The following is a 19,968-nucleotide window of genomic DNA, read 5'->3' as shown; positions in this document are numbered from 1 at the left end:
TGACATTAATTTAATTTATAATAATAATTGTAATGCATAGTTATTTATTATTTTTATTACGTACATGCGTATACTCGCTTTAGTTTATTGTAATTATCGTAAAGAATATTTATCGTTTCTTGAGGTATAAAAAAATCTTATTAATTTTTATTTTATTTTTTATATATGTACATTATCTTATTAACAAATGTTTAAAAAAATAATATATCCTTGTTACAATCTTGTTATTACGAACAAACATTGTCAGAGTACATGCATACATACATATCTATGTATTTATTGTAAATATATTTTAAAAAAATATTATGATACTGTTATTTCTCAGCAACAATACATTCTATATTTGCATCCTCCGGTGATTTCCATTCAATTTCTTTTCGAGTATCTACGATAAAATAAAAAATTTTGATTATATCATATATATATACATATATATATCCCTTATTAAGGATATCATTTATAATGATATTTTATTATTTTTTACCTGGCGTCGTGTGTTTTAGATAAGTAATATGTAAAAATATGTAGATTAACGCGGACAACATGGCTATCGCAGCAAAAATTTGTAAAGTAATCACACCTCCCATTTCTTTATACAAAATTCCACCAAATAAACTACCGATTGCGTAACCTGATAAAAAAAAAGGGGAGGAAAGATTTAGCGTACAGTTGAATTGGATTGGCAAGAAATTGAAAATTATTTTAAAGATAAATACCTAAACCATCATCCATTCCAGCGACAATTCCTTGAACGGTGGCTGATGTTCCTGGAGGGGACACTGCACTCGCATATGCAACTATAGTTGTATAACAAAGTGCATATGTTGGACCTTGCATAAAGAACTCAATAAGTACGACCCACCAAGGTGTTGATGCCAAAGATATTAGTGTAAGTCGTATAGCGTAACATAATAAGCAAAATGCAAAACTGTATCCATATCCAATTTTTTTCAATATTTTCCCTATAAAATCATGAGAATCTATTGAAATAACTGTTATTTTACATCTAGTAACTGTTATAATTTGTTTGTAAAAGAAAAAACAAAAGAAAATAATAATAATAATAATAATAATAATAATAGTAACAAACTACCAGATAACGAAAAGAATATTACTTCGCCACCTAATGTTTGAGCCGCTACAATCAGTCCTTCTATTAATTTAATTTTGTACATATAACCTGTAGCCTTTGAAAGATCCTCTAAGTACCTATTAGAAAAATTTGTTTTACACATGTATTATCATTTATCTTATATAATATAATAGTTTCTTTTTTCTTTTCTCTTTTTCTCTTCTTTCCTTCTTCCTTTTATTTATTTATTTATTTATTTATTTTTTTTTTTTTATTACCAAAACAAAAAGTAAATCATGAAGCTGTCAAGAATACCGGCGAGTGTGGCAAAACATAAAAATATAAATATTGGTTTCGACTTCAATAGATTATAAACATCTTTCATGATGTTTGTAGATCCTGACATAATAGGTAACTGCAATTAAAAAAAATATATATATAAATATATATATATATATATATATATATATATGTATTTGATATATTTAAATATATCGGCAAAATTTAATTGACCTCGTTAGTGTGTAGAGTTGATATTATATTTGTATGTATAATTAAGTCACCTTTAATTTCGTACAACATAGCAAGTCGACAGAGGTAAAAATAAAAACGAGTATAAAAGCGGGCGTATATGTCTTTATAGTTTTTCCCTCAGACCATAGATCTACGGCATAACCGGCTAAAAAGGCAGAAATACCAAAACCTACAGTACCCCAAACACGTTGTCTGCCATATCCCATTTGACCGCCTTCTCCTAAAAATATAAACAATGTGTACGCAAAATAATAATCGTCATTTTACGATGTTATACCATTTTCAATTCACTTTTATCATTTATATTATAATATAGGATTATAAAAAAAAAAAAAAATATGTACATTATTTTGTCATATATATACCTAATACATCGAAACAAATTGCATCGCTGATACAATTTGAAATGTTGAAACCTATGTTACCAAGCGACATTAAAAGTACAAAACTCCAAAATGTCATAGATATATACAAATTATAATTATCCTCTAAAACCAGACTTGTTTTCGTACAATTATTATTATTATTATTATTATTATTATTATTATTATTATTATTATTATTATTATTATTATTTATTGCACAATTATTGACTCTTGTTACATCGATAAAACAAAACGCGTTCGATGATTCCTCTGTATTCATTCGTACGAAAGACGAATTATTATTTTCATTGTCGCATATCCACCGACACGTTGCATTTTTCTTCTTTACGCAATTCAACATTGTTGCATCCTAACGAAGGAAAATTTCAAGAAAAATAAATCAATGACATTTTGTATCTAAAAAAAAAAAAAAAAAAAAAAGAACGTAGGAAATTTATTACATTACTCACATAAAACTCGCAGTCATATAACGACGAACATGAAATATCATTGTAATTGATTGAAACTTCATTCGATATTGCCGGTACAAAATATATACATATATAACAACCACTTGTTAATGTTAATAAAGCAACAAATATCGATTTCCTCCAGTTATAAAAATAATCCACTAAGAAACCGAATATTGGTTTGGCAATGAGAAATAAAATTGGAAGTACCGCGGTAACGCTACCCATAACTAAAGGTGAAATGCCAAGTTGTTTACCATATACCGGTAAGAAAGGAAGTATAGGACCCATAGCTAAAAGTAAAATATTTAAAAAATTCTAATGGATAAAGTTAAATATTGAACATTCGGATTAAATATGATCTTTTCTTTTTTCTTTTTTTCTCCGAATAAATGTATTATTACAAATAATATTTCTCACTTACCTCCCATGAAGAAGAAGTAATGTATTTTTACAGGCAACTGAATATAATTTATCTTCATCGTTTCAATCTTTCCCCTATATAGGTTTCCTTTTTTTATTTAAATAAATTGAAAATATTAAAAAACAATATATAAATTTAACACACACACATACACACACACACGTATATATATACATGACATATATATATATATGTCATAAATAAATAAATAACAAAATTATATGAAATTTAATGTATTATATGATTTTAATTGGAGAAAAAACCAATTGTATTTAATAATTGCTTTTATACATTAATTTATATATATATTTTTTTTTAATTTTATCACGCCGATATAAATTACGGTATGTTTTAGAACTACTGCTACGTGTCGATAAAATGTGTAATTTTTATTACGATAGAGTTCATTATCTTTCTACTTCTTTTTTTTTCTCTATATCAGCTACATTTATCATTTATAATACAAATGTAATATTATAATTCTAATAACAATTTTAATTCACGACAATTCGGTTATTTTCAAAATTACTTTATGATAGAATTGACCAAACAAATGATTACCTGATATAAAGAAACTGATAAATAATTTTGAATGGGCAGTAAATATGAATATATATATATATAAATATATATATATATATCTCTCAATGTATCATCAAAATATAATAATTGTCATCATTTATGAATATTCGAACGTATTTTATAATAAACATCTACACATTCTTGTAAAATTATAGGTTAGAATGCACTTTATGTATCAACAGCGTGTTTATTTATATATCCCAACACTTTTCACTGAATTATATCTTTAGATTTATCATAAAAATCACAATTCATAATTGAAACGTATTTTTTAATGAAATCATAAAGTAACAATTTAAAAATACTAAAAAGTATATGTATATATATATCTTTATCTATTTCTATTTATATATATATATATAAATCACAGTTTCCCATATCCAGATAAACAGCTTCTTTTAGTTCAATAGATGGGCACTATAGAGCGCTGTTTACGGTCACTCACGTTCATTGAAATATAAGAATAGATATTTACAATAATTTTGATAATGTAAGATGCTGTACGATTTAACGTTTTATTTTCAACGAAGAGAAAACTAATTTTTATTAGTAAAATTGTCTCTTTTATTCATAATTGGTCATTTTATTAAACTTCGTTATCTTTTCGTTATATTTTCTTTATGATAAGATATTTTGCTTTCTTTTTTTCGTTATAATGCATTATATAAAGAAAAGCGAAATGATTGAATGTCAAAGGTCGATAACTTTCTCTTTTCGTGAAGCAAAGATAATGGTTATATTTTGAAAAGAAAAAAAAAAAGAACATTCCAAAGTACATAGTAGCGTACTGGCTTGTTATGAATCAAAAGAAAAAAAAAAAAAAAAAGAAAAAAAAAAGGCAGAAGAAAAAAATAATGCGTAAGCATAATAATACAGTAGGTAATTATTTCTAATCACATTTATAAAATCTGTTAATAACATTTAATTATTTTTTATCATAGATACAAAGTAATAGTAGACACGGTCATATCCTGCATGTATAAACGTGCGCTCTCGCGCGCCCGCGCTTTCTCATGCACGTAGTATATTTCTTAGAATAATAAAATAATTATTTACCTCGTACAGTTTGTAGAATTAAATCACGATATTATATTTTTCTCACAGTTTTTATATAATCCTTATTTTATTTGTTTTTATATCGGTTTTTTTTTTTGGTTACTTTTTCTTTTTAAATACGTCAACGTATCATTCCAAGAGAATGATAACGCATCACTTTACTATTTTGAACTTGTAACAAATGAAAAGATCGAAATGCTTTGACTAATTTTATTAGAATCTATGCCCAACGTGGCAACTTATCGTTTATAAGAATCATATATATTGTTAAACGAGACACATCCATTGGAATATGATGCAAATTATCTTGACAATGATAAAGTATCTAACTTATCTACGGGACATAATATAGACAAACATTTCTCGATTCGAAACGATATATGAAACCTGTGTAGATTATCTTTATTGCCGTTTGATAATTGTATCGTAAAAACGAAATGAGAAATATAAATGTTGAAACAAAAAAAAAAAAAAGAAAAAAAGAAAAGAAAAGAAAGAAAGAAAGAAAAAAAAGAAAGAAAAAGAAGAGCCCTATTTGAACGTATTTAAACAAATCTGAAATTTGTTTCTATCGAACGATTATATTTAATGCACGTTAGCGATCGCGTCATCGTTTTAATTTAACATATATATGTACATATGTACAACTAGTTAATCATGCTACTTTTATTTTATGCAGTAGTAAAAGGCGGAAATGATATCGTATTTATCAAATTACCAATTTATCAAGGAAAATGAAAAAAGTAATAAAATGATAAAATGATACTATGTATAAAATATTTCAATTATACATACACACACACATTATATATTTGTGCATGTATATATATAAATATATATATATATATAAATATATATATATATGTGTGTATATATATATATATATATATATATATATATATATATATTGGTTATACATAAAGCAATATAATATAAACAAATATTTATATATATTGTTTTTACATATATTTTATATATATATATTAGAGGAATAATGTAATTAAAAATTTAATGTGAATGTATATCGCGACAAGGAGTGTCGAATAACTGGCTAATACCCCCCCCACTCTTTTCTCTTCGCGGCAACCATAAGCTTAATAATAATAAGTCTAGTTCCCGAAGTGGCAACAGTTTCAGACGGAGCGGAGATGTTATTCGGTCTCGTTTTAATTCGATACGTAACGTTCGGGAAATCGGCTACTATATATGTACCAACCTTTCAAGATTGAAAGATAGATATATGTTAATTCTTTCCTCGTTCAATGTCCTTGGTTGATCTTCTTCGAAGACAGAAGTTGACGGAACGGAGGACAACTACATTACATATATGACGTATCACGTATTTACTTACATACTTATTTACTTACTTTGTCAGTTATTTAAGTACGTATGGATTTAGTTTTGTTGAACGTTAAATCGATACGTTTCAAATAATAAACGTTCGTAATGTTTTTCGAAAAAAAGAACTCGTTCTATTGGGAATTAAATGTGATAAATAAAGATAGCCCATCGCAAATCTCTTGACAACGTTACGGCAACGTATTTTTCCATTTATTCTCTCTGACTAATTATTTGCTCATCACAGATACATCAGTGACTAAATGTCAGTTGCTCCCGAATCATCCTTCCGATGCTTCTGTTTAAGTGGACGCGCGAAAGTAAAAAGTGAAAGTAAAATAAAAAATTATTTTATTTCTGTGAAAGACTAAAAGTATCACGAAGGTGAACGTGAGTCTGCAATAATGAATCTCCGGCCTATTTTTTACCATATTTTACTTTACGCTGTGATTTTTGCATTTGATAAATGTGATGTCGTTTATGCCGAAAAACGTAAGTAACAAATGTTATTGACATTGATAAAAAGTATATACATTTTCATGACTTATTATGTTATGTTCAACGATCATCGATCTCTCTCTCTCTCTCTCTCTCTCTCTCTCTCTTTCTCTCTTTCTTACGAGACTTTCAAAGTTCATCTCTATTTGTATGATTAGTATTTTTTTATTAATTAATGATAATGATTTTATAAAACAAAAAAAAATAATCATTAGATATACATGAATATTTTGATCATTAATAAATACTTAAATGTCTGGTTTTATATTAGTATTATATTACATGATGATATTTTATTATAAATACTTATCACATTTATTTGAAATATTTCTTAAAAAGCATTTGAAAATATTGACCCAATGAATAGCACTCCGAAAAAGTATGAACGAATATATTCATATAGATCGTGTTATCATTTTCTTTACTCCATGATGTTTATTATTATTTATTTTTCAATTTATCTGAATCACAATACTCTCATTTATTTATTTATTTATTTATTTGTTTATTTATTTTTTTTTTTTATTTAATTTTTATTCCCTTTTAGTGAAAATATGCGTCGTTGAAAGTGTCAATACAAACAAAACGATAAACAAAATCCTTCCGAATATGAAAATATCCCCGTTTCAATGCGTCATTGCTAATGACAGGTAATTTCTATATAATTATTTTACTTAATCATTTATTTATTACCTTACATAAGATATATTTAGAATCTAAATCGACAGGTTTGATTGTTTACGACAATTAACGACTGGCACGGCCGATATAACATTATTGCAAGCGGAAGATCTTTTAGCGGCGTCAATGTACAACAAGTATAGTTTTCTAGTCACTCATGAATTAAGACTTTTTTCTGAGGGTAAATTAAATGGGAGAACTTTTACCAATCGACGTTCTATTCGATTAATGGGATTATTATATTTCTCCCTCGTTTTTCAGATAAACAACAATTCGAAATGGTAGCGTTAGTACGACAGAATATTAATAACATGTGGGATGCCAAAGAGAAAAGATTTTGTCATCCTGGATTTGAAACTACTGACACTTATACCAAAGCTCTTTCGATGGTCAGTATCGTACTTACGATTTTATAGGATTTATTTCCAAAATAAGATTGGAAATATTTAAAAGAGGATTGAAGTAGAATGGGATGTATTTGATTTAATCGTGAGTCTCGTAAGCAAACGATTCATTTGAATATATGAATATCGTTCGTTCAGAAATTATTTGGAAATATGATTAAAATTATGATGAATTCCATATATAATGGAAAAAAAAAAAAAAAATCAAAAATGATTTAAAACGAAATTAAATATAAGACTGAATCCCGTTAAGCCGTTATACAAAAATTTCCTTTTTATTTCGATAATAACCGGTATTAATATCAGATCGCGTTTTAAATTGTATTAGTTCTATCAATTTTCCTTCCTCTTTCTCTCTTCTACGAGTTCGTTTAAACATCGTGCAAAAAAAAAATGGGGCACAAAAAAGAGAGGAGAAAACAAAAATTAACGATTCAATTGCGATTACGTTTTTACAATAGAACGAGGAAAGAATCAATTCAAAGCATATCGGTGGGATGTATGCACGTGAGAAATTCTTAGAAAAACTTTATATCGAGTAAGCGTAACGTTTTTGCTTAGTTTCTTTTATAAGATTCTCAATTGATGGCAATTAGATATCATGGTTAACGATTGGAGGATGGAAACAAAAACAAAAAAAAATCAACACGAGTTTTTGATTATAAATAAAGTGATAAAAAAATAAAAAACGTAAGGAATGAAACGAGATAATCTTTTTTGCTCGCAGTATTTCGAAAATTGGATTATACCTAAAGAGTGTGATCCAGAGAAGACATTGTTAGAAAATAGAGTGGCACGGTTATCTAATTATTTCGAGGCAGGTTGCATAGCTGGTCCATGGATCGCCGATGCTACATTTGATACAAAATTAAGTACGTAATTTTATTAGCGCATAAATTAAAGAATTCTTCTTTTTAAATATTAACATTTAAATATTTATCTCACGAAATTAACGCTTGGCGTATGTATTTGATCTTTTTTTTTTCTTTCTCTCTTTCTTTCTTCGTAGAATCAAAGTACAAAAATCTTTGTTCGCTTTGCGACAATTCAGCCAGTTGTTATATCGGTGACAAATATTATGGACGCGAGGGTGCCATATTGTGTTTGACCGATAATGTTGGTGACATCGCATGGGTTAGATTGGACGATGTTCTTCAATATTTCAAGGTATAAATATAATACAACGACTGATTGATTCTATAAATTGATATTATTGTACTATGTATACGTATCTATCTATCTAAATATTATGATTAACATCGATGGATTTTTTTAATATTAATGGAAAGAATGTCGAAACCAACAAGGAAGATTATGCGTATCTTTGTCCCGATGGTATGACGAGATCAGCAAACACTGACAATCCATGTATTTGGGTGAGACAACCTTGGCCCGTTATCGTCGCTAGAAGGTAATTTATTTTTCTGGTTTATATATATTTTATATAAATTTGTTTATACATTTTAAATGTCGAACCATATCGATCGTGTATATTTCGTTTCAGTAAAATAGCAGAGATGGCCGTTAATATAATCGATTTAACAATTAAATCGAAGAACATATGGAAGAATACACTTCAAGATCTTTTAGCACCTTATCACTCGACATTCGTTAAAACGGAACCTTTGGAATCACCGACAGATTATTTGCAACGATGTAATGTATATAAAAAATAGATTACGAAATTTATATATTGGGAATATAACATATACTGGGCGCGTGTTAAAAGAAGACAAAGAAAAGAAAAAGATCGCGAACATAGTTCTCTATCGATGTAACAAATCTATATATCTGTTGTTGTTCCCTATCGAAGATCCTGGTTTCTTGAGTGCCAATGATCGTGCAACATGTCAACCTACCAGACGTGTACGTTGGTGCGTTTCCACAAATATAGAAGATCAGAAGTGTCGATGGTTAAGAGAAGCGTCCTTTGTATATGGTATCGAACCCATTATATCATGCGTTCAGGAATCCAATAGAAGTTCTTGTCTCAAAGCAATTAGAGATCAACGTGCTGATATATTCGTGAGCAAACCCGAGGAACGTCTCGAAGTTAGCAAGTGAGAAGAGATATTTGAATATGTGAATATAATACGAAAAGAATACTATCCCTATAGTACTTAGATCATTGTTTTAGAATGGGATTGAAACCTATATTGCAAGTAACATCAAATAAAAAAAAGGATTACAATAGAATCGTGGCAATCGTTAAAAGTAATTCCTCATTTAAAAGTTTTAAGGATTTGAAAGGAGCTAAAGCCTGTTTTACGGGATATGAAAGTATAGGTATAATGCATCTAATATTATATAGAAATATATTATTATTATCTTAAGAGAGATTTTTGTTTTGTTTTTTTTTTAAACTTTCGAAGATAAAATCGTACGAATTATTACAGGTTGGAATTCATTCGTAACAATAATGAAAAACATATCGGAGGATAATTGGGATTGTTCGAGTATTAAAGCTGTTGGAAATTTTTTTGGTGATAGTTGTGTACCTGGAATATCATCTATTAAAAATATAGATGTTCCACATAATTTGTATTCCTTGTGTACAACAGGTAAGACATGTTTATTTGCTTTATATTATATATATATATATATATATATATATATATATATAAATATATAAAAATATATATATATATATATATATAAAAATAACTATAATATAAAAATATAGTTACATCCACATACATAAGATGTGTGTTGTAATGATAGAAAAAAAACAAAGAGAGAGAGAAATATAATAGACGTATTTAAAAACATGTTCTTTTTTTTTTTTTAGATGTGAATGTTGATGACGATATTAATACGTTATCTTGTCTAACATCTGATCGTGCCGACGTCGTTTTCGTAAATTTAAAAAATATACAAAAAGAGATCAATATATCAAATACAGTATCGTCAAATTTAGCAAACGGAAAGTATAAAATTTTGTGTATAAAAGAAATAGAAACGGTGAAAGAAGAAGAAGAAATGTGTTCATTAACATGGACTACACTTGGCGCGGTAATTCAATTATTCAATATTTAAATCTAAAATAAAATAACTGTGATTTTTAGCAATTATATGAATAATAATAATAACAATAATAATAATAATAATAATAATAATAATAATAATAATAATAATAATAATAATAATAATAATTATAATATAGATTTTTTTTTTTTTAATTGATTTTCTGACAAATTTACAATCAAACAAATATTTCATATATTACATCGTTGCATATATATCTATATCTGTATATGTATATATATATATATAAATGTATATCTTTCTTTTTTCTTAGATAGTAGCGCATAAAAATATTACCGATTTGAGACATAATGATATTTATTCGACGTTACTTAGTATGGATCAATTATTTGGAACAAGTGTGAGGGGATATACTAAAGCTTTCTCTTTATACGGAACATACGATAATCATAAAAACGTTATCTTTCCAGTAAGTAGTAAAAAAAGATTTTTTTTTAATTTAATCCTTAATTAAAACCTCACAAGATATGTCGATTGAGCGTAAAGTAAGCAAAATATCATCTTATTTATTTAATAGATCATCTGATATTAATTCGATGGATTTTATTTAGATATCTCGCACATGCAATCGAGCGGACGATTTAAATCTGTTATCTCTTCAAGAAATTTATCGCACTTATTACATCCATAATAAATGTAACCATTTCGACAACAGGCCCATGGAAAATGTAAAGACTTAAATGAGATCGATGGTTCCCCTTTATTATTCAACGCTATAACTCCTATTTCTGATTCACCTGTTTCTCTTCGAAACTTTTCCAACTCATCGTTTATTTCCAACATCATCGTGGTCTTCGAATTAAATCTTTTAACGATCTTACGTGCTGGTGCATAACGATAGATCGTTTTATCATTACCCGAAAGTGAACAACAACCGTTTTCATCAGCGTAAATTCCACAACCAATAACGGTACCGATCGCACTAATGCTTCCCATCGTTTTTATGGTTTCTTCCATCGTTGAAATTCCACTTGACAAACGTTTCTTTCGATCGTAAGCAACCGCACCCACCGTGTGAGCCTTTTTATTTATTTTTTTTTTGTAATAAAGTATCTACATTTAATTTCTTTTATAATATTAAAAATAATTTAACAAATTCGCGGTTCTTCTGTTTCTTTTTTTCTTTTTTTTTTTTCACTTTAAGAATAAAATTTATATATATATATATATATATATATAAAAGAAAAAATAAATTATACGACAATTATAAATAATTAAGATAAAAAGATAAGAAAGATATAAATTTTATTGCAAACCTCGTGAAATAGTAGGATGTCATTTAATTCTGTCAATTTTTCGTCTTCATCCTTTATCTCTATATCTTCCATTTCTAAGAAATTACATTCTGGAAAATACATTTTGATAATAGACGTATCTTTTTCCTTTTGTTTAATGTCATTTACACAATTGATAGATAAATCATCATTAGAATCGTTATTGGAGGATATATCAAAATGTTCTTCTTCGGAAATCGTTTCACCGATAAAAAGAATAGAATCGGTTAATTGTTTCAATAACATAGGAAAATTGGCTTCTTTTGCCAATTTTGTAGCACCATTTTCTACAATGAGCACGTGATCCGTATTTTCTAAGACTTCTCTTGCTACATAATAATAAACAGATTTATTTTTTTTTATATTTCTTTATCTCTCTCTCTCTCTCTCTCTCTCTCTCTCTCTCTCTCTCTCTCTCTCTCTCTCTCTCTCTCTCTCTCTCTCTCTCTCTCTCTCTCTCTCTCTCTCTCTCTCTCTCTCTCTCTCTCTCTCTCTCTCTCTCTCTCTCTCTCTCTCTCTCTCTCTCTCTCTCTCTCTCTCTCTCTCTCTCTCTCTCTCTCTCTCTCTCTCTCTCTCTCTCTCTCTCTCTCTCTCTCTCTCTCTCTCTCTCTCTCTCTCTCTCTCTCTCTCTCTCTCTCTCTCTCTCTCTCTCTCTCTCTCTCTCTCTCTCTCTCTCTCTCTCTCTCTCTCTCTCTCTCTCTCTCTCTCTCTCTCTCTCTCTCTCTCTCTCTCTCTCTCTCTCTCTCTCTCTCTCTCTCTCTCTCTCTCTCTCTCTCTCTCTCTCTCTCTCTCTCTCTCTCTCTCTCTCTCTCTCTCTCTCTCTCTCTCTCTCTCTCTCTCTCTCTCTCTCTCTCTCTCTCTCTCTCTCTCTCTCTCTCTCTCTCTCTCTCTCTCTCTCTCTCTCTCTCTCTCTCTCTCTCTCTCTCTCTCTCTCTCTCTCTCTCTCTCTCTCTCTCTCTCTCTCTCTCTCTCTCTCTCTCTCTCTCTCTCTCTCTCTCTCTCTCTCTCTCTCTCTCTCTCTCTCTCTCTCTCTCTCTCTCTCTCTCTCTCTCTCTCTCTCTCTCTCTCTCTCTCTCTCTCTCTCTCTCTCTCTCTCTCTCTCTCTCTCTCTCTCTCTCTCTCTCTTATTATTACTTATCATAAAACGTATTGTTATGACTTAACTTACCTAGCTTAATAGGATGTTCAATGCCGTGAATTAAACCTATAGAACCAGCATCAAGATTATTAGTCATTATTCCTGCATCCCAAACAATTTCATCATTAGTATGCATGGGTGCTTCCTTCGTATAATTTAAGTACAATGTATCTTCCATCCGTGAAATTGCAGTCTCTATTGCATCAACAGCCGTATATCCATCGATAAGAATTTTATATCCCTCCAATGCAGCATTTTTAACCTACATTTATAAAAAATACTTTTTACCTTCAATCCTATTTCACAAAAAAAATATATATATATATATATATATATATATATTTGATATTATTATTATTATTATTCTATAATAATAATATTTTTTTAAATAAAAAATTTGAATTATAAAATACGGTATTATACCGCTTCGAGCATTAATTTTCGTTTTTTTTTTGATATTCTTCCTGCACCACCGTGAACTATAATGGTAGGATCAACGCGTGGTTTTGGTATACTTTCTTGGATTAGTTTTTCTTCGATATTTACTCTTGCTAAAATTTGTTCTATCCAAGAACAATAATCACACATTTTGCTTTTTATAAAATTTAAAGATATTACACATGCAAAAAAATATTTCCAGTGTTAATAATAATAATAATAATAATGTAAGCTCGCTGATACATTATTCCATTGTAGAGAAAATAAATTTCACATTATTTAAGTTTATGATATAAAATGAGATTACACCAAAATTTCTTTTTTTATAGGAAGAATCACAACATCTACAACGTGAAGTTAATAAGATACGACGAATTCGAAATTACGATGACATTGTAGAAGAAATAATGATAAAACCGATTTGCAACAGTGCACAGAATTGGAGTTCAGGTTTTGATAAAATTAATTTATTAGGATTATTAATTTTAATTGCACTTTTTACCTTATATTAATTATAAAATTTAAATGAACATCACAATACATCTATTCTCTATGAAGTTAAGCTTCATAAATATAAATACTATATATACATACACACACAAACATACATATGATTAGATAAAAAATGGATATTACGTGTATATTATTTTTTCATTTTATTTACAATTTATATAAAATCTGCTATAGTGCAATATACACTCAAACCTTGTTTAAAATATTTTAAGAACGTATTCAAATAATTATGAGATTCAAAGTAGTATAGTAATAATTGTTGCAATAAATTACTTGCTTGGATTGTCTTTTTTGAAAAATACTTATTAAATAATTATTAATGGAATATATAATTAACACAAGACCGTTGAACAATGGTCATAAATATCTCAAATGACTGATATATTAATATACTTTTTTGCTGTATTTATTATTTATTATCTCATAACTATTATAAAAGTGTAATATAGTTCAAAAACGAATGTAATTCTTTTTCAAATTCAGCTTTTTCAGAACAATAAGATTCCTTTTTTAATTTGTACACTAACACAGTACCAAGGTTTGTTCCAAGTATCTGAAAAAATTTTTATATATTTATATAGCGACAATTTTATTACTGATGCACATGATGTAATGATATTAGCTTTATTACATACCAAATATTGGGTAACCTTATCATGTTCAGTTTTCCAAGAACATAATTGCATACAATTTATATGTCCCCATTTTGTTAAAGAAGAATTACTTACATAATGCATTTCATTATTTTGCAAATTACATGTATATATTCTGAAATATTATTGTTATATTAAGAATTATTCTATAAGAAAATAATAACACACACACACATACATTCCTTTTTTATTTTATAAACTTACTGTGATTTATTATTTAAAATATAAACTGTTGATGGCTTAGATCTCGACCATTTCAATACTATAATTTTATTTTTATGATTATCATGTTGTAACTGTAAGATAGGTTTTTCTCTGTTCGATGAATAAAGAAGAATTGTACCATCATTACAACCAACCTAATATAAACAATTCAAAATATATTATATACATGAAATAAAATTATATATTAATATATAAAGATCTTACCAAGAAATAAGATGCTTTGAAGGGACATATTTCAATACATGATGTATTTCCACATGGAGCTAAAATATTTCATTTCATTATTTCAATGTACTTATTGAAATTACATTGAAAATTTCAATGCAAAAATAAGCTTACCTATTTTGTGTCGTTTGTACACTGAAGGATTTACTCTGCAATTGAGGCAAGTACTATGCAATATTTCATTAGCATCAGTTGCAACAAAAAGACCATTAGAATCTATATTATCTATATGCATGTCAATAATTGTACCATTGTCATTTAATTGTATAGACATGTCTTGACTTTTAATTAGCCTTATATTACCCCACTGACTAAGGCCTAAATCATTGACATTTGACTCCAAATTATAGAACACACTCCAAATTATAATATTACCATTTTCATCTATGCTACATAGCTGTTAAATTAATATAGAATAATAAATAATAATAATTGTTATAATAAAATTATATGTTTAAAGAAATTCTTATTTAATTGTTATATATAATATATAACGACTTAAATATAAAAACAAATATATTAAAAAAAAAAAAAAAAAAAGAAAAAAAAAATTGTTCATTTACCTGTATAGGTATGAATTTGTTTTTACTCATTTCTGTATATACTTTTTCTGTTTTAGACAAAGTACGTATTGCAACTATCTTCGAGTTATGTGTTGAAATTTCTGGATTTCCTGTTGTTGTATATGTCGGTATTCTTATAATCCAATCGTTATCATTAATATTATTAGCCACTTTGTGATGCCATATTTCATTTTCTTTCAAATCCCAAAGACTTATGGATCTAATATAAAAATATATAATTTAAATGAAATATAAAATCATATAATAACATAGCAAATAATGTCTATAGGAAATGAAAATACCCATCCTCTAATCCGGCAAATACAATGTTGTAGTTGGTTGGATGAAAACAACATGCAGTAATAGGAGATGTAGAATAAAATAATTTTGTTGGTAAAGATGGTTCACAAATATTCCATACGCATCCAATGCAATAATCCGTAATATCTTTTTGATTGTGTACTGTTTCAATTTCCTAATATATTATAAAAAAAAGAGTAATAATCAATCAGATATGTATATACATAAAATTTATATGTATACTTACATCATCATAGGGAGCATGAATAGTTAATAAAACTTTATTTAAGCTTTCCGAATAATTTATCATTGTTACTTCTCTACCAGCAAGGAATGTTATTGAGTTTATATCAAATTTAACGAAACCATCACTTTCAGATATTTCTTGAACATCATTTTGAAAAATAGTCCCACCAAACTTTTTTTCTTCTAATAATGATAATATAACAGTGGCAGCACGACGTACAAAATCATTTAATTGCAATATATCAAAAGATGGCTTTGTTATAACTTCTCCTAGATTGATATTATCATCACTACCAACACCAGTTTGTTCCTATAATTAATATATGTAGTATAAATTTTGTAATATTACAGAACTCTATCTACAAATTATTATTCGTACCATAGCAAATAAATTTATATTTCCATTTCTATAATTTTTACAACTTATCGGAAATTGTGTCCATTTATTAACATTACATATTTCAATCGTCTGTGTTTCAGCTTCTGATCTATCGTCGCCGGTTTGCGTATACATCTATATAAAATATTAATATTTATACATTGAGATTATCTTTATAGTATTTATGACATGACATATCATGTCGGTCTTATATGAATTTCTATTAATATACCTGTTGAGTATGTAATTTTCCATAATTTCTAATAAATTCCTCATATGGTACTGGTGCACATTCCAATAAAGAAAATGTTAAAGTATTCAATTTTATCATAGTTAATAGCTGTTTTCCTCTGCTCTTTAATTTTATTAACTTTTCAGTAGTAATTAGCTATTATTATAATTAATTATAGTTTACTATAACGAAATATAATTATATAAACATTTAATATATTAATAAAGCACAATACCTTTTTACTACTATTATCTTTAGTTTTAGAAAAGTCTATCAATGCAACTTGTGAAAGAGATGGTAACTTTGTAAAATCACCAGATCTAGTGTCTTCGAAGCCCTCATCCATGGACAATGGCAATGACTTGTTTTCAAATAATTTATCCTCACTATTCAAATGAATATGTAAATAATAAAATAAGAAGTTAAAGATTTCGTTTTTCTTTCTTATTTTAAATTTATATTATATATTATTATTATTTAAAAAAAAAAAAAAAAAAAAAGTATTCTCTACAAAAGGAAGCATATATCTCACATTAAATATGCTATCATAAAACAAATTATCAATGTAAAAGATTAATAATTTCTTTTCTGAAGAATAAATTTTAAGAATATAACAAACCTATACTCTTTATTTGTTTCTTGGAGATCTGATAATGGTAATGGTATATTAAGTCCTTTTGTAATCATTGTTTCTATTATCATTGCTCTTCTTTTTGCTTCGGCTAATTCATAATGACCAGAATCATGCATATCTTCTTCTTCCACTTTATGATTGTTTGCATTATGTACCACTTTTTGCTGGAATAAAATGTAATTGAAAATAAAATAAGTATTATTGTTTTATATTTATTCTATATAACAAAAAAAAATTGATAATATTACTTGCTCTTTAGTGGAAAGTTCAATTGGACTTTGATATAAATTAATTTCATTTTCACTTGAACTCTCACTGGCCTCTAATATCTCGTCATCTGTGCATTCTTCAAAATCTGATTCATATTCCTGAAATAAAAAAATAAATTATTCTCTATAACATTTACTATATGCTAGATAATATATAGTATACCTCAAAATCATCTGCATAATAATTGTCATCGTGTTTATTTGGATTAGTATTTTCTTGTTTAGTTATTACATTCGTTGTTATTTCCTTTTTCTTAGGCACTTCTTGTTTAGAATTGTTTTTACGCATAAGTGAATGTAATACTTTTACTTCTTCTGAACTTAATGTTCTAGAGTTTCTCCGTATTTTAGATTGTGGATCACTTTTATTTGTTGATACAGAATTATTTGATCTTGTTTTATTTGTAACTTCTTTTATCGTTTCCTTTTTTCCCTTAGAACTATTACCAATTAAATTTGACTTTGGTATATATATGGTACTCAATCCTCTTTTTTCAGAATATGTACTTTGATGCTTTTTTGAAGGCTTCGTATCTGTACTATGAGCTAAATGACTTTTTTTCACACTACTATCTCGTACCTTATCGCTCGTTATATTTCTTTCCGATGTACTTGACATAGACAAAGATTTTGAATTATTAGATTTTGATGCGACTATTCTATTTGATACATGTCTATTCATCGAAACTTCTTTTTGAGGAATACCAGGCTTCTTTTGTTTGAAAGAACTCCCTGATGCATAACCACTTGAGGAAGTCTGAGGAAGTTCAAGCTGTTGTTCATCATTGGTTTTTCTACGACTATTGAGCTTTTGTGACTTTGAATACCCATGAGTTTCAACTTTAGTTGTTCCCTATAATTATATTATGACATTGAATAAAATGAAAAATTAAAATTTATTAAAATTAAATATGACACAGTCATCATTATTTACTTCTTAATTAAATAAAATTTCAAATTAATTTTCAATAAGTGACATAACCTAATTGTGTAGTGGTTATTAATTTATACGAACGTACAGTGATATATGTATATGAAAATAGTGCGTGCACAAAAATGCGTGCATATAATAAGGAAAAAGCACTTAGTAGTTTTTCATTAATTGATATAATATAACTACACCAAGATCGTAATGTAGAATCTTGCCTTTTTAGACATATTGCTATTAACCAATCAATAACAATTAAAGATTGTCAATACATTCACTGGGATTGTTTTCACGTGATATTAACAGATGTCGCTCAAACTAAATACAACGCAAATTTAAATACATTTAAAACAAGTTATTTTTATAAGGATCGTTGCAAGACTGCTTTCATTGGAATGTTTTTTTTTTTTTTACATTGATATAGTTGTTACCTATAAATATGCACAGGATTAAACAAGACCTTCAATATATTTATTGCAAGTAAAAGTTACTCAAATAAATACCGGTTATTTTCTACAATGACTTTTTATCGTTTGTTGATACAATGGTGTATCATAGCGACGTATCCTCAACACACGGAATAAAATATCACACATATAAAAATCAAATTGAATATATAAAAATTCTCTTCTTTGTTTTGTTGTTTGATTAGTTTTGTTTCGAAATTATATTTATTGTTTCCTTTTTTATATATAAATATATAACTAAATTTTATGTAATTTTTTCAAAATATCTTCGAGTGATTTTAAGAAATAATATAAAACGATATAAAAACAATCATGACTAAATCTAAAAGACAAAATAGGTAAATTGATATTATATATATGTATATATATATATGCATATGTAGGTGCAACACGATTCTAACCTCGAAATAGATGTATGTAGATCTAGAAATGGCATTCGCTAATTTTGTATAAACAATAAATTATATTCATATAACGATATAAATATTTATACAGCTTATCGAAATACACAGATAATGATAGAAAACAAATTGGCCGTCATTGGAATCAAAGAACAACGATTTTTGATCTTGTATACAAATATTTGAGTAAAATTGCAGATAATTATACGAAATACAAGCATCATAATAGTGCGTACATTCAATTTCGTAGAAAAAATCGACGAAAAACAACAATCAAAAAATCGTATTTTACTAATATACACGAAAATCCATAAAAATCTATAAATGATTGAAATAAACTCGATTGTTCTATTAAACAGCGAACAAATATATAGAATATATGCAAAGATAACAAAATGATTTCAAAATTATTATATAAATAATTAAATATTCATTTATTTTATAATAAAAGATAAATATTTTTTAATGGCCTCAATATAAAGTTTTAAAAATAAATATATTAATTATTATTACGTGATATTATATTATCATTAATTATATTAATTAATAATTATTAATATAAAAAAAAAAAATGTTAGAAAATGTGTTTAGAAAATGCTGAAAAAATTTTCTTT

The 19,968-nt window shown here is 27.2% G+C and overlaps 3 protein-coding genes across 9 annotated transcripts; 1 reads left to right on the top strand and 2 right to left on the bottom strand.

Moving 5' to 3' along the window:
* Nucleotides 1-148: 148 nt before the first annotated feature.
* On the bottom strand, nt 149-4,802 carry LOC118447373 (major facilitator superfamily domain-containing protein 6). Of its 2 annotated transcripts, none has more exons than XM_035879260.2 (10): nt 4,504-4,802; nt 2,866-2,952; nt 2,442-2,734; nt 1,972-2,341; nt 1,636-1,826; nt 1,351-1,487; nt 1,094-1,209; nt 717-962; nt 485-631; nt 149-385 (listed from the first exon to the last, which is right to left on the bottom strand). In XM_035879260.2, the coding sequence occupies exons 2-10, from the start codon at nt 2,921-2,923 to the stop codon at nt 315-317; spliced, it is 1,629 nt and encodes a 542-aa protein (XP_035735153.2). In that variant the 5' UTR covers nt 2,924-2,952; nt 4,504-4,802; the 3' UTR covers nt 149-314. The 2 variants fall into 2 exon arrangements, with proteins under 2 accessions (XP_035735153.2, XP_035735154.2); XM_035879261.2 differs by lacking the exon at nt 4,504-4,802 and adding an exon at nt 3,427-3,707.
* Nucleotides 4,803-5,603: 801 nt separating this feature from the next.
* Nucleotides 5,604-14,845, top strand: Tsf3 (Transferrin 3). Of its 5 annotated transcripts, none has more exons than XM_035879230.2 (15): nt 5,605-5,835; nt 6,089-6,333; nt 6,887-6,989; nt 7,068-7,201; nt 7,282-7,409; nt 8,152-8,296; nt 8,434-8,591; nt 8,714-8,835; nt 8,929-9,080; nt 9,238-9,484; nt 9,562-9,710; nt 9,821-9,985; nt 10,213-10,436; nt 10,723-10,878; nt 13,649-14,845. In XM_035879230.2, the coding sequence occupies exons 2-15, from the start codon at nt 6,246-6,248 to the stop codon at nt 13,829-13,831; spliced, it is 2,154 nt and encodes a 717-aa protein (XP_035735123.2). In that variant the 5' UTR covers nt 5,605-5,835; nt 6,089-6,245; the 3' UTR covers nt 13,832-14,845. The 5 variants fall into 5 exon arrangements, with proteins under 5 accessions (XP_035735124.2, XP_035735123.2, XP_035735121.2 ...); XM_035879228.2 differs by having other exon boundaries at nt 5,605-5,842; XM_035879229.2 differs by having other exon boundaries at nt 5,605-5,886.
* Nucleotides 14,246-18,779, bottom strand: LOC118447350 (cytoplasmic dynein 2 intermediate chain 1). Of its 2 annotated transcripts, XM_035879204.2 has the most exons (15): nt 18,705-18,779; nt 17,722-18,411; nt 17,538-17,657; nt 17,275-17,453; nt 16,891-17,041; nt 16,656-16,811; nt 16,424-16,558; nt 16,046-16,354; nt 15,801-15,973; nt 15,499-15,718; nt 15,050-15,332; nt 14,915-14,973; nt 14,690-14,844; nt 14,468-14,600; nt 14,246-14,385 (listed from the first exon to the last, which is right to left on the bottom strand). In XM_035879204.2, exons 1-15 carry the CDS (start codon nt 18,714-18,716, stop codon nt 14,263-14,265), a joined length of 2,898 nt encoding a protein of 965 aa, XP_035735097.2. In that variant the 5' UTR covers nt 18,717-18,779; the 3' UTR covers nt 14,246-14,262. The 2 variants fall into 2 exon arrangements, with proteins under 2 accessions (XP_035735097.2, XP_035735095.2); XM_035879202.2 differs by having other exon boundaries at nt 14,321-14,600.
* Between the last annotated feature and the right edge of the window lie 1,189 nt (nt 18,780-19,968).

Source organism: Vespa mandarinia, chromosome 20 (genome assembly GCF_050613455.1).
Source record: "Vespa mandarinia isolate Hongniang chromosome 20, ASM5061345v1, whole genome shotgun sequence".
NCBI classification, from domain to species: domain Eukaryota; kingdom Metazoa; phylum Arthropoda; class Insecta; order Hymenoptera; family Vespidae; genus Vespa; species Vespa mandarinia.
This window is presented reverse-complemented; position numbering and strand designations above follow the sequence as displayed.

Excerpts from the sequence above, each read along its gene's own strand:
- LOC118447373 (XM_035879260.2), bottom strand. The coding sequence starts at position 2,923 with ATGAAGATAAATTATATTCAGTTGCCTGTAAAAATACATTACTTCTTC. Across the intron at positions 1,827-1,971 it reads AATTTGTTTCGATGTATTAG|GAGAAGGCGGTCAAATGGGA; the intron begins GTATATATATGA and ends TTATATTTTTAG. Across the intron at positions 386-484 it reads TCTAAAACACACGACGCCAG|ATACTCGAAAAGAAATTGAA; the intron begins GTAAAAAATAAT and ends ATTTTATCGTAG.
- Tsf3 (XM_035879230.2), top strand. The coding sequence starts at position 6,246 with ATGAATCTCCGGCCTATTTTTTACCATATTTTACTTTACGCTGTGATT. Across the intron at positions 6,990-7,067 it reads TGCGTCATTGCTAATGACAG|GTTTGATTGTTTACGACAAT; the intron begins GTAATTTCTATA and ends CTAAATCGACAG. Across the intron at positions 10,879-13,648 it reads ATAAAAACGTTATCTTTCCA|GAAGAATCACAACATCTACA; the intron begins GTAAGTAGTAAA and ends CTTTTTTTATAG.
- LOC118447350 (XM_035879202.2), bottom strand. Across the intron at positions 15,719-15,800 it reads TTTGCCGGATTAGAGGATGG|ATCCATAAGTCTTTGGGATT; the intron begins GTATTTTCATTT and ends TTTTTATATTAG. Across the intron at positions 14,601-14,689 it reads ATTTTAAATAATAAATCACA|AATATATACATGTAATTTGC; the intron begins GTAAGTTTATAA and ends ATAATATTTCAG.